At 46.3% G+C, this 14,089-nt stretch overlaps 1 protein-coding gene across 3 annotated transcripts in view; it reads right to left on the bottom strand.

Moving 5' to 3' along the window:
• Nucleotides 1-14,089, bottom strand: part of LOC148506596 (complement C4-like) — a 117,164-nt gene that overhangs the window by 65,038 nt on the left and 38,037 nt on the right. For all 3 annotated transcript variants that reach the window (XM_088446675.1, XM_088446677.1, XM_088446678.1), the window contains exons 15-17: nucleotides 10,927-11,050; nucleotides 10,733-10,801; nucleotides 5,448-5,657 (exon numbers count right to left, since the gene is read on the bottom strand). In XM_088446675.1, the coding sequence (XP_088302801.1) occupies nucleotides 5,448-5,657; nucleotides 10,733-10,801; nucleotides 10,927-11,050 (403 nt within the window). The remainder of the gene's footprint in view (nucleotides 1-5,447; nucleotides 5,658-10,732; nucleotides 10,802-10,926; nucleotides 11,051-14,089) is intronic.

Genomic DNA, 14,089 nt, shown 5'->3' with positions numbered 1-14,089 from the left:
CTAACCCTAACCTCCCCTTCCCCTAGCCAAACCCTAACCTCCCCCCCGGGGGTGCCTAACCCTAACCCCCCCTTCCCCTAGCCTAGCCCTAACCTCCCCCCCGGGGGTGCCTAACCCTAGCCCCCCCTTTCCCTAGCCTAAACCTAAATCTCCCGGGAGGGTGCCTAACCCTAAGTCCCCCCAGGAGCCCTAATACCTACCCTTCACCCCCCAGTGCCTGTCCACGCCCGGCTTACCTTTGATCTGTATGCCGGGCGTCGGGCTCCCGACGTAGGTAAAATGACAGGCATCGGGATTTCGACGCCTGTCATTAGACTCTTGCCGGGATTAGACAGTCGGGATGCTGACGGTTGGCATTTAGACCGTCGGTGTCCCGACTGCATACCATGGGATGGGCCCTCTACCACTAATAACTCAATGGCCATTGGCACCACTAATAGGCAACATAGTATTTCCTTGCTGGTAACACTTCTTGTTTAAAAGTGAAGTGAATTATCATATATATTATTCACATATGTACATGAAGGTGTTTAAATTGCAGTGCAACTAAAATAATTATTTTGAGACATTTAAGGGTAGGGTACAAAGGCAGGCGTGGTTGTTGTATAATTTATAGCAACCAATATGATTCTCGCTATCATTTTTGTTTTAAAATACAGTATATAAAATAAAAGCAAATATCTGATTGGTGTTTCTTATACCACTTTTATACCAAAGTTCCAGTTCTGACCCGGGGATTGGAACAGGGTTCTAATCCAGATCAGACCCTGAACTTTTATACAGGATATTCCCGAGTCAGGATATTCCCGAGTCAGGATATTCCCGAGTCAGCGCCGTTCACACCGGAGCCAGGTCTGCAGTGACCCAGCTCTTCTGGCGTTGCAGTGGATGTTTGGTGATTATGTAATCTCCAAGCTCCACTGAAGCCGGCCAATCTGGCCGGATCACGCCGTTTACCCTGCAGGGTGCCACAGGAACGACCCGTGACCAGCCCTGCAGATTGCAGGTTGGCAGGGGATGCAGTTCAAATACCGGCGTCCGGAATGCCAGCTGACGGAATCCCGACGCTGGCTGCCCGACCTGGTACTAAAGATAGGTGTCTACATCCCGATAACAGCAAGTATTCAAGGCACTGTCAATTAATACACTTTTGAATGGTATATACCAATATTTTAGTTCACATAAAATCACATAATACAATAAACAATTTTCACATATACTGAACAGTATTCCTGCCAAAACATTTAAAAAATGCACAGAGGGCTTCATTCAGAGCCGCTCGTAAGCGGCCGCTTGTTCGTTCCGACCGATGTTCGCACAACTGCGCATGCGTACGGATCGTAATACGCATGCGCGAACCAGTCAGTGCGGCCGAAAATCGTTTGTTCGCTATATAGCGAATGCCTGCTACTTTGAGTGACAGGAGGAGGCGTATGTGGGTGGTAACAGGGGAAGGTGCTTGAAAACGGGGAGTGGAGATCAGAACGCAGGCGTGCTTAAAGGTCAAAACGGGCATTTTAAGGGTGTGCATAATTACAGCTGCGTCATTGACCATGTCACTGGGTTAGTTTATAGCCAGAACTGCTCGCAAGATTGTGGTAGCAAAAACCAACCCCAAGAATAGCGAGCAGTTCATACGCTGTTCGATGTACTAGATTAATCTAATAAATAGCGGACATGACGTAGGATGCAAGCGGCCAGGGGGCGTTTTTTTTCAAAATTACGACAGCAAGTTTTGTTCGCTCGTTCAGACATAGAGGCATGAACAGACAACAAAGAGCGAACGGTTCATTTGAATAGCCACCCCTATTTTCTGAACGAGCGGGCGCAAATAGCGTCTGGCTCTGAATCAGACCCAGAGAGAGCTCCTTATTTCAAGGTAATACTTCTAACACAGCTTATGTTACTATGTAACGATTGTAGCAAGCAAAGGCAATTTGGATTGTTAATATCCAGCCTCTGAAGTTTTGTAGCAATTCACTTTCCAATAGAGATTTGTTTCCATAACATGAGTTGTTTCATTACAAAAATTTGTGAATAAATCCTTTTTATGAAGTGCACAGGATATCCAGATAATGAACACAAATATAAGCTGTTTTACAGCAATCTCTGTTCATCCACATGTAGTACTTACAGAATAGATAGTTATGGGGAGGAGGAATGATGAATTCCTCCGGTAATTAGGTAGAACTCCATGCGTGCTCTAAACCTTAATTGATTTTTATGTGTTAATGAATAGGCCCCTGAAAAAGAGAGAGAGAGGAGGAAGACAGAGTGGGAGGGAGACAAAGAGAGGAGGAGAGAGACAGAGGGAGGGAGAGAGGGAAAGAAGGAGGGAGACAGAGAGTGAGACTGCGAGCACACAGACCACCTGTAGCTTCATTATGCTCCTGACAGCGGTGCCTCTACACTACATTGGGTGGCTGGGCAATGACTGACGATCTCGAAGCCGCAATTCGCAGGTGTATGGGTCGGGGGCAGGGCCTATTGTTGTGACATTCCCAGCTGGTGGGCATGTCATGGCATAAGACCCCGCCTCCTACCCATACACCTGCGAATCGTGGCATCATCAGCGTGAGGGGGCGGAGCTTTATACATGTCAGTCATTACCCAGCCACCCATTGTAGTGTAGAGGTGGAGAGAAGCTGTCTCCATCTTGAAAGACATCAGTCAAAAGTGCACCTGGTGAGTGACAGATTGTGATGCTGCCAGGAGCCGGAACAGGGAGGGTCCAGAGTAGCCCAGTTCAGTACAATGTTTGCTGAGTGTGGGAGGCCAAAATGTGTAAGGGCCCCTGGACGACCGCCCCTTCCGCCCCGCCTATAATCCAGCCCTGTGCAGGACAAGGACTGGGGTAGAAGCATTTTAAAGTAGGCCAAGTACAGTTACTAAATGCAGACCATGAAAAAAGATGCAAATACAGTAAGCCGTATTATTGGCGGGAGGTTACGGGCAAGTGCAATAGCGGATGATGATGATGAATGCCAGACCTAGCAAACTGAATTGGCTGCTTGCGAATTATCCGCTAACACAGATAGACGGCGGGATGTTCTAAGCTCTAAAATGCAGCCAATCCTCAGAAAACTGCCACGGCCAATCGGCACTGCAGTCCCCAAAGAATGCTATGGGGCTGCGATGAGGTGGTATGCACGAGCTCCGGAAAGCGAAACTGGAGCTTGTGCCCGATAGGTAACACCATGTATAGATGACGTTGTCTATAGAAGCCTCTGGTCTTAGGCCCTGATTCATGCTATTTGTGGGCGCTCGCTCTGAATCAGGGTGTCCCTATTTTTTTTTTTTTACCGGCCTCTAGGCCGCTCGCACAGCTGTGGGTGACCACCCACAGCGTGTACGTGCGGCCTGGCGATGGCGGCGATTATCGCAACCATCGGGCTTGTGAGGAGACCCTGTGGTAGGGTCGTCTCGCTAGCCCGAGTGGACTTCCTGCTCTAATAGAGCAGGAAGTCCACTACTGACATCACTAGTGATGTCAGTAGGGCCGCCCACAAACGGCAGGCTTTCCTTCGGGAACGCCTCCGTTTGTGCAGCCACCCCCCCCGCCACCTACAAAACAGGGCAAGCTGTTGATCAACATCGACAGTCGCCCCGTCTTATAGCGAGCCCCGGAGCAAGTGATTTCTCACTCGCTCTGGGGCTCGCACACCACGCGTGCGCAATTGCTCACCATCGACCAGCTTGCGAGCGGGTCTGAATCAGTCCCTTAATACTGTAAAATTCCCCTGGGAGGAATGAGAAGGTTCCCTCTCTGGTTCCCCGCGGCTTGTGCAGTGCAAAACGCAGGATTTCTAGAGGGAGGTTTCTAATTCTTGATTTTAGCGCGAGTGTGGCCAGTCCATGAAGAGAACATAATTAGCATTTAACCAGCTTTAATATGCATCACACAAAGTGTAGTGTATGTCATAATTCCAGCATATACAGGACCAGCGATCACAGTAAGCCATTAGATGCTGCGGTTGAGCCATCCTGCCTGAGCTGAATGCGGGCACCATTCCAGAGTATTGGAGCAAGTCGGGGAGTCTGGGGGAGCAGCAGAAGAACCCAGCACTGTCGTGGACATAAATTTACATATTGGTCTCCTTATGCACTGGATAGTGTATTATTATTCAATATAATAACCCTAATAATGGTCTATAGCAGTGCACCCCTAACAGTACATGTTTTCCAGATCTCCTAGTTGGTGCACATGGGTATTTATTAATAGCTGACACATTTTAAAAGATCCACAGGTGGTGCTGATTCATTCACTCATGATACTGAGAAGAACATGCAGCATTAGTAATATTCTATTATATTACTATTTCTATTGTGGTTATGGTGTGGGTTGGGGAGGTGGGGTTTCCAGGCAACCGGAACCCCACCTGCATTTGCCTATGTTGCGCATTAGCTGGCCGACAGCCAGGCATGTGCGATAGGACTCCCGGGTCACAAACCGGGATGTGCTCTCTTCATAGGGACAGCTCTGATCAGAAGTGCTGTCCCTTGCATATTTAGTCATGCACACAGCATTAATAAAGGCCAGTATGCATGGAATAAGGGCGATGTGGCCATACATGATACATCCCGGCCAGGGAGCTCCCTTCATAGCTGGTGCATAGAATATGATTTTGCGTTTCAACATATTTAGTTTTTGTTTGTGGCATATGTGAGACGGGCAGTTGTTTCTGCTGTATCACAACCACTTACACCCATATTGTGGCTCTGTCAGTTCCAAGAATATATATAATAAAATCGACTACTGATAAAATTGACATTGGAATGTAATGACAGCTGGTATGACCTCTGACCCTCCCCACCAGTGTCGGTGATGCACAGCAGAGATTAAGGGAGCAGTGATAGAGAGACCGTGGAGGAGGGAGAAGTAGAGGTGGAGAGAAAGTGTTGGGGTCGGGAAGAGATAGAAAAGGGGGCAGGGAAGAGAAGAGAGACAGAGATGGGAAGAAAGTGCTGGGGAGGAGAGAGTTGGGGCTATAGGAGAGTTGGAGATAAATTATTATTAATTAAAACAAATTAAAGCCCGGCAACACTGGGCATTACATCCAGTATTTAAATATAGGCTCATCTCAATGAAAAAAAGAAAACCCTTGAAATAAATGGATGCTATTCTTTAGAAGGTAAGCTCTCACGAGCAGGGCCCTCTTCCCTCATGTGCTTCTCCTTCACTTACTCCTACTTTAATTTACAACAGCACCTAGCCCTTGGTTGCTGACACCATGCTGCTTATATAAGTGTTATGCAGCAATGTATACATCATGTATCTGTCCTGCATTGCTTGTACTGTTAATAACTGTTTTTCTTGTGTGCTCATTTGTTTATGTACTTTGTAAGGCGCTGTGGAACCCTTGTGGTGCCATATAAATAAAGGATAATAATAATAATAATAATCTCTCTGGAAAAGGAGGCATTAACATGTCAGTAATAGATCTTACTTCTCATAATGGTGTGCTTTTTGCGATTCTCTATGGCGATCTTTTTGCGCAGGTCCTCAGCATATTTGCAGCAGTCAAGGAAGGTTTTATGGCACCCATTGTTTTGGACGCGCTTAGCTCGCTTCTCACAATCCCGTTCCATTCGAGGGGGCAAAAGCATCATTCCTTGTTTGCAGCACTTTTGCTGATCAGGAGATGACAATGAATTCACTGCAGAGATGAATGATAACAAGTCATAAGTATGGTGAAGGACAGCTCACTGAGAACATTTTCATTTTACATAGGGGAGATTTATCAAAGCTTGGAGATAAATAATGTACCAACCAATCAGCTCCTAGCTGTCATTTTCCAACACAGTCTGTAACATGACAGTTAGACGCTGATTGGCTGGTACTTTACCTCTCTCCAAGCTTTGATAAATCTCCCCCATAATCACAATATAATAGAAAACAAATCCCCTGTGTTATTTATGGTGAATCTCTGCGAAAACCATAATTGACGACAGTGGCGTAAGTTCATTCCAGATGCCCGGAGGCAAGTTATAATTTAGTGCCCCCCTACCCCCCATATTTACAGCCCTAAATGGGGTGAATATATTGTGGGTGATGGAGGAGGTGCATCTTCAGTGCTGGCACCCGGCGGCAGGCGCCTCCATTGTCTCCCATACATCTGCCCCTGATTGACAACTTTGTAGAACTCCCCTCCAGGAGATCCTATAGGAGGTCCCAAGGGCAACTACTGTGGGGGGAGGGGGGGAGGCGATCGTAACCCTACCTGCTGCTGGGCCATGATAATATGATTCACAGTGAAGATAGAACCAGGGGCGGTGCAGGGTGTAGTGTAAAAGTGGACGGGATACAGGAGAGCTCCCCAAATTTTGACACTCCGGGAGAAGAGGCGAGTATAGTGGAAATCTATTGCTACTAATTAATAAACTTTCTATTTATATTACTATTACGTTGCTACAATTACTTACCTACGTTTCTGAGATACGTAATGATAAACTTATATTATTATTATATGTAATTGTAATCAATGCTAATGTAATGAAAATAAAAGACAGAATTATTTGGAGATTGAAACATCGGTCAGAAAAAAGACTTAGGCCCTGATTCAGAGCCGGTCGCTCTGACAGAGCGCTTTTGAGCAAATGTTCAAAAACATTTGAAAGGCGCGGCGGCCGCGGACAGTCAGGGGCTGTGCCTTATAGCAATAGGCCCCTGCATCACATGGAGGAGGAGGTATAATGTGCGGTCTTTAAATTAAAACACCGCACATTACACCTCCTCCTCAGTGCGGTGCATGGGCTGTGCGGCCTATCTCTGTCGCTGTAAAGCGCAGCCCCTGACCATCCACGGCAGCCGCTACAGTCTCTGCACGCCCAGGTAAGAGGAAGGGAGGGGATGAGAGGGGAGGCGCAGGGGCCTCAGAAAGATTTTATGTTGCCCCGCCCCCCCCCCCCCGCAACATAAAATCATTCCGACAACCCGGGCCACATGTAAAGAACAATATTGTACCCACCACCCAGGGGTGCGGGGAAGGGCATTGGGCTTTCAGCCCAGGGTCGGTTGTTTCTCGGGAGGGGGAACCTATTTCATTTTTGGGATCCCAACTTTCCAAGGAATTCCAGCCCTGGGCTGATCATTTTGGGACTGGTTAATGTTGTGTGTCTCCCTTCTATAGCTTTACCCCCCAGCTGGCTCAGGCCATTGCTGGTTATTGAAAAATAGGGGGCTGGTTACGTATTTGGGGAGGACCACACTATTTTTTATTATTTAACTATTTCGCTGCTCCTAGCAGTGTCTAAAATGGTGGCATCTGAACTGCCAGCTGACTTTTAGCAGCGTGCTGTGTTATTTTATCATTACTGTCAACATTTTACTGTGTCTGCATTGTGACTGTCTACATTTTGACTGTTGACCTTTTGACCCTGTTGACCTTATGCCCATGTCAACTTTCAGTCAACATTTGACAGTATGAATTTTCACTACATGTAAAACTGATAAAGATAATTTCCTTGGACCAGAGCATTCTAGGGGGTAAATTTACTAATGATCGAGTTTGTGTGAGTTTGAGTGAGTTTGCAAACTCACGTGAGTTTTTCATCTCGCAAATTTACTAAAGACAAACTCGAGTGAGTTTGAAGTGAGTTTTCTTTTTTCACTGTTAAAACTCATGTGAGTTTGCAAACTCGAAAAAACTCACCATCGGCCAAAATCGGAAGTACTTTAAATGAAAAAGATGAAACTCGCAAATTTACTAAGATTCGAGTTTCCAATTTTGTGTGAGATTGTGGCAAACTCACTGTGAAATAGAAGTTTTAAACACTCACCTCCTGAGCTGCGAGTTTGGGTGAAAACATACACAAATCATTGTTTTTTTTTAACTTGTTTAAGTATGGTTAATTATTTTAAAAAAAATTATGTGAGGTTCCCCCCCCCAAAAGACTAACCAGCCCTGGACTTGCAGCCTGTCCTGGTACCTAAAATTACGGGGAACAAAACGAGTAGGGTTCCCCCATAAATTAGGTACCAGCACCAGGCTGCAGGGCCAGTCCTGGTTTTAATTTTAGGGGTAAAAAATTTGGCGTAGGGGTACCCCTAAAATTAAAACTAGCACTGGACCCTTTCTAGTGGGGGGCTGATGCCACAGCTAGGGGTGCCCTTTCACCGGTCACCCCAGCCGCAGAATCAGCCCTGACCGCTAGTCAGTCCAGGCCAGGGATCCCTGGGGAGTTGGGGACCCCTCCAATAAAGGGGACCCCCTCTCCAGGACACCCCTGGCCTAGGCTGATAGCCCGAGGCTATCCCTGCCATCCCTGGGTGGTGGGTGGCAGGTTGATAGTGTAGGTGTAGTGTTAAAAATTGAATTAATAACATTGTCTTTACAGTAGAACTGCAGGTCCCAGCAAGCCTCCCCCGCATGCTGGTACTTGGAGAACCACAAGTACCAGCATGAGGGGCATTAAGGGGCCACTGGTACCTGTCCCTGGCCTGGGCTGACTAGCGGTGAGGGCTGATGCTGCAGCTGGGGGGCCTGGAGAAAGGGTACCCATAGCTGTGGCTTCAGCCCCCCACTAGAAAGGGTCCAGTGCTGGTTTTCATTTTAGAGGTACCCCTATGCCAAATTACTAAAACCAGAACTGGCCCTGCATCCTGGTGCTGGTACCTAATTTACGGGGGAACCCTACTCGTTTTGTTCCCTGTAATTTTAGGTATCAGGACAGGCTGGGAAGTCCGGGGCTGGTTAAGCTTTAGGGGAGGGACCATACGTCATTTTAATTTTAAAATCATTTAACTCGTTTTTTACAGGTATTAAAACACACAAGCAGCTTACACATATTTCACTGATATGTACAGGCTGCTTGCCTGTGTGAGTTTTGCAGAGAGAACATCTCCAGTAAGTAATCTCATCTAAACTCTCATCTAAACTCTCCTTAAACTCTCCTTAAACTCTCATCTAAACTCTCCTTAAACTCACCTCTAAACTTGCAATTTGGAAGAAAAAACTCACTTTGCTTCACTATCGAAAAACTCACTTTCAGCGAAACTCACTTCTTAGTAAATTTGCGAGTTTGATAAGGAAATACTCACCCGAGTTTTGGTGACGTAAAGTGAGTTTAAAAACTAAAAAACTCGACCAAACTCACTTCTTAGTAAATTTACCCCGATGAGTGTAAACGATGTGTATGTGACGCACCACACAGAAAAACACTTTAACTGTGAGGCAATAAGCACCTTGCAGCAGGGATAGTAAAAAGGTTGACAGTCAGAAGTGAAAGTACAGTCAGACAGCGCTAGCATATAGTCACATACAATGCAGAAATAAATCACCTGCACTACAAGCACTATCATCAACTACGCAGACACAGAGCCTGGTAGGAAACAGTGCTGCATACACTGACCTCATCAGACGAGAGGTATGCGGGGGACCCGGACCGCACTCTCCCCTGTATCACAATCCAGCAGCGTTCGCCACTTGTATAAAATGGCCGCCGAGAAGCTGTCAGGAGACAGGCCCGGGGGAGGAACGCTGCCACAGCCCGCCAGACCGCTGTGGAAAGATACTGTGCAGCGGGGGAGGCGTCGCCTGTGAGACAGGGAAAGCACACACTCCTTGCATGCTATTAACCCCTGGGACGCTGGAGCATTTTCCATACTGCTGCAGCCCGCTGTCCCTGGTGGTCTAGTGGAAGCGGAGGATCAGTACCTTGCACCACACGCAGCCTGTCCCCAGGGAGCCCCCTGCCTAGGGACAGATAAGACTGTGAATCGCCGCTTACTTGAATCCCCATGTATCCGGCCACAGTCTGGAATACCGGGGTCCCCGCTAGTTGAGACCCTGGTACCCACCAGCTTCCCTGGATCAGTACCGGCATTCTAGCCCGGCGGGGTGAAGGAGCGGCAGCATGGACCTCTAATTAGCTTGTCCATGCTGCCCGCTCATATTCATCACAGCAACGCTGCTGGAAGAAACTTCAGGTCTGTTCCCACAGCCCCACTCTGAAGAGGTGATCCAACTCCGTGCCGGGCACCTACGAAACTGATTTGCCTTGGCTCGGGGCAGGGACAGACTGGGGCTGTATATCAGCCCTGGCAGTCTGCCCTGCACTTCCGTGTAGAGGGGGGCATGGTAAATGCAAGGGGGCGTGCCGCGAGTCACGGGGTCTGGCCTCGCGGCATGCCCCTCTCTCTTTTCAACCCAGCAGAGCCGCCGCCGGCCCATACATGCCTCCACCCCTTCCGGCTCCGTGAAATCTTAATGATTTTGGAGCCGTTCGGTAGAGGGCGGAGGTCTTTTCCTTCACCCTTCCTCGAGCCAGTCCTTAGGCCATCGGCCCTTCTGGCATATGCCAGAAGTGCCCGATGGCCAGTCCAGCCCTTGCTCGGGGGCGGGGTATAGAAGAGGGACCCCAGTACATCCTGGGAGGCTGAAAACTTTAACTCTGTGGTGCCCGAAGTCTGCCGCCATCGCCTATACCCCAAGGTATCCTGTGGATACCCTATGGACCCTGAAGTAGAAATGTGTACGCCACATTTAGTCGCCCTTAATTGTATGTGCTTCATTCGTACAGACTTGTAGGATGAAAAATAGCAGGACTGGTCAGCAAAATTGACTTGCATGTAACCCTGAATCCGCCCTTTAGTTGACATCTGTCCTGCAGCTGGCGCAAAACTCCCGGCAATTTTACACATTTCTAAAGAGAATACTATATATATTGGGGACCACAAAAACCGCAGGTCATCCTTTTTGGAGAGTTTGCCCAGATCTAGCTTTAGACTTACCTTTGTTTGTTGTGAGTGATAGGAAATCGATTGATCGCTTCTTCCTCTGGGAAATTTTGCAGCCAAGATCTATAAGAATATAAAGAGAATGATATAGACATGAGAGTGTTCCAGACAGTAGGTGTAGGAAATAATGTCCTGCAAATAACATGTAAAAACAATACAAAAAAAACCACCAAGCAGCAGATCCTCACCATTGAAGTTACTATGTCCTGCGGAGGAAACAAACGCTAATCCAGCATCTGTGAAGACTGATATATAATCCTTCCCTCCTCCAGCAGAGCAACCCAAATCATATGCGTTCATAGCCTTAAATACCTAAAGGATATGGAGGAGACAGGACATTACTGTATATAAGTAAATATATGTATGTATATTAATTTTGCGAGCACAAAATGTATGTAGAGAAATTAATCATTGGAATACTCATTCATCCTCCACTTTCTTGTTTCTTGACGGATGGATTGAGAGTAGACCTGGTGATTAGTGACCTACAGTCATCAAGTGATCTTTAATGGAATGGAAGAATGTAGCGAGGGCCTGGACAACCAGGAACTTCCTTTTTCAGCACAGTAGATGGATGGATGGGGATCTACCAACACATTGCATTCAACACCTTTCAGGGATTAGAAATACAGAGAAAATGCTGGATAACACTCGGATGTATCTACTTTCAAAGAACAGAACTGGTGTGAAGCTCCTTTAAGCATTTACAGTAGAAGGGGACAAAGATGAAATAGAGATAATTGGATCCAAGCTCCTTTAGGTGAATGGAAGGATGAAGAAAGTACATAGTGACAACTGGATTGTATCTCCTTCTTGAGATTAGAAGGATGAAGGAGCAGCAGGGCCATCTCTTCCATTGGGCTTGTTGGGCAGTTGCCCAAGGGCCCAAAGCTTGTAGGGGCCCGCCCACCCGCCCCCCTGCAGCCACGGCCAGTTGGTATATTTATTATATTTTTATAAGCTGGCCGCCGTTGCACTGTATTCCGATCTAACCTCCCCATCCCCCCCGTGACGAGTACTCGCCTCAGTCCCAGTTTCACATCATCCACTGGCTTCAGCCAGTCAGTCTCTCTGTATGTGTGGGAAGGCTGATGGGATTGCAGGAGGGTTTAATTTTATTGACCATTTAAATTTTTTTCCCGTGAATGGGTGGGTAGGGGCCCCAGTGCATTGCTTTGCCCAGGGCCCACACTGTTGTTAAGACAACCCTGAGGAGCAGATTTTTAGAAACCCTAAAGAGAATAGAATGATGGAGAGCATCTGGATATATGACTTCGAGACAACTGGGCTTAAGTTTCTTCAATAAAGTGAAAGGATATGTGAGAAGATACAAAGAATATTATGGTTCAGTTTCCTTAAAAAGATTGCAAGGGCAAAGGAGAACTTGGTAATAGCTGGGATCCAGCTCCTCCAACAGAGTACAATCAGGAGGAACTGGAGACAAATAAAACCAAACTCGTTTGAGAGAGTATGAATTACTAAAATCCTGACGCCGGAAGACCGGCAGCAGTGAAAATCCTGACAGGTAAGTAAATACACTATCGCTAACCCTTTGTCCCCCCCCTAACCCTAACCCTCCCTTAGGGGTGCCTAAGGCAACTGGCTTCCAAATCCTTGAAAAAATTATCTACCCAGAGAGGACCTCAAGTCATGTTGAGGACCAAAGAGGACCGAGTGTTAAACTGGAAAACAAGGGTTGTGTGGAGGAGTGGTTTTTTTTCAGTAAAGTACTACAACATATTTAATGCTTGTTTCTTGTCTTTATTTTAATATTTTTAGTAGGCCCATAAAGTCCAGGCAACAAATGCCATCATGCCAGTGCTCTCTTGCTGGGAATTGTAGGCCGCCTGTAAAAAACAATATTAACTGTATTTTAACCATTAACCCCGTATCTACCATCAGCAGGGGTGCAAGGAAAAGCCCTGGGCTGAAAGTTCCTCGGGAGGAGAGACCCCATTTTTTGGGCTGGTCCTGACGTCCCGAGGGATTCCAGTGCTGGGCTGACCAGTTTGGGGCTGGTTAACTTTAAGGTAGGGGGACCCCATGCTATGTCTCCCTGCTATAGCATTAACCCTTCCCCCAAGCTGGTTCAGCCTGGTGCTGGTTATTGTAAAAATAGGGGGAACCCAACGCTGCCCCCCTCCCCCTATTTTACAATACCAGACCAGGCTCAGAAGTCTGGAGTTGGTTATTGATTTGGGTGGGGACCCTACACATTTTGTTTAATTGTTAACTATTTCAATCCTTTTAAATCTAACAAAGTATGCACAGATTATAGTGATCTGTGCAGTGCTTCTCCCAAACTCCCCTGCCGCAGGCAGTTCTATTGGTTGGGCGGGTTTACAATTGGTTTTAAAACTGACCATTAGTAAATCTGCACCTCGTATTCTTGTCTATGTTGAAAAATCGAATGTTGGTTCTAAAGTGTTCTAAAATCTGTAATTTGGACGGTTTTGCCTTTAGTAGATGGTCTGATTGTAAAACCAACGTACAGTTAAAACACCAAAAAAAACAAAACCGACAATTAATAAATTTCAGATTAGCAATGAAAGACCTTGAAATTACTGGGACCCAGTCCTTCAAAAGAGTAAACGTATTATCTGAAGACCACTGTGATTTGAATAGAAGGGAAAACAATAAGGAAGGAGAGAGAGAGAGAGAGAGAGAGAGAGAGAGAGAGAGAGCAGGACAGTAGGTATTTCAAGCTTTGACAACTTATAAAGGCAAAGAGGAGACCTCAATGTATAGTAAGAAAGCAGAAGGACAGAGAGTAATTGGAACATCCAAAAAAACAAAACAACACAGATATCTAAGGACCAGGAATTGTTCAAATACCACATTCATTTTGTACATGTATTTGTTGTGTTTCTCTATCATGTGTAACTAGACTGCATACTGTATGGATTTGTTGTATGACAATACTGGGACAATACTGTTATTTTATTTTTTATTACACTTTTTTATTTTATTTTAGAGTGCAACAAATATAAAAAAGAACATAAATGCAAATTTGTAGCAAACGGAGTTATCACATACTATTGAACTCATATAATGTAGGCGGCACATAGTGGGTCCTGAGGTAGAGGAATAAATAAAGTTTTTTATTTTAGTATGGTGCTGTGATGGGGAGCAGGGTTGTGGGAGGGAAAGGGGGAGGACAAATCGGAAGATAAAGGGAGCCAATATCAAGAGTGTGAAGACTTTCTGTGTTGGAGATTTGTTAAAATGGAGAGTAGGGTCCCAGGAATGCAGTATGGGTGTCATTTGAGTTGGGATATGCTCCATAGAGGAAATGTGCCAAACGTGGTCAGGTGCAGTCACTGGTTACTAATTATTTAGATGCGTTTCTGT

Source organism: Taudactylus pleione, unplaced genomic scaffold (genome assembly GCF_031769625.1).
Source record: "Taudactylus pleione unplaced genomic scaffold, aTauple2 ptg000400l, whole genome shotgun sequence".
Classification (NCBI taxonomy): domain Eukaryota; kingdom Metazoa; phylum Chordata; class Amphibia; order Anura; family Myobatrachidae; genus Taudactylus; species Taudactylus pleione.
Note: the sequence above shows the minus strand (reverse complement) of the source record. Positions and strands in the feature narration are given on the sequence as shown.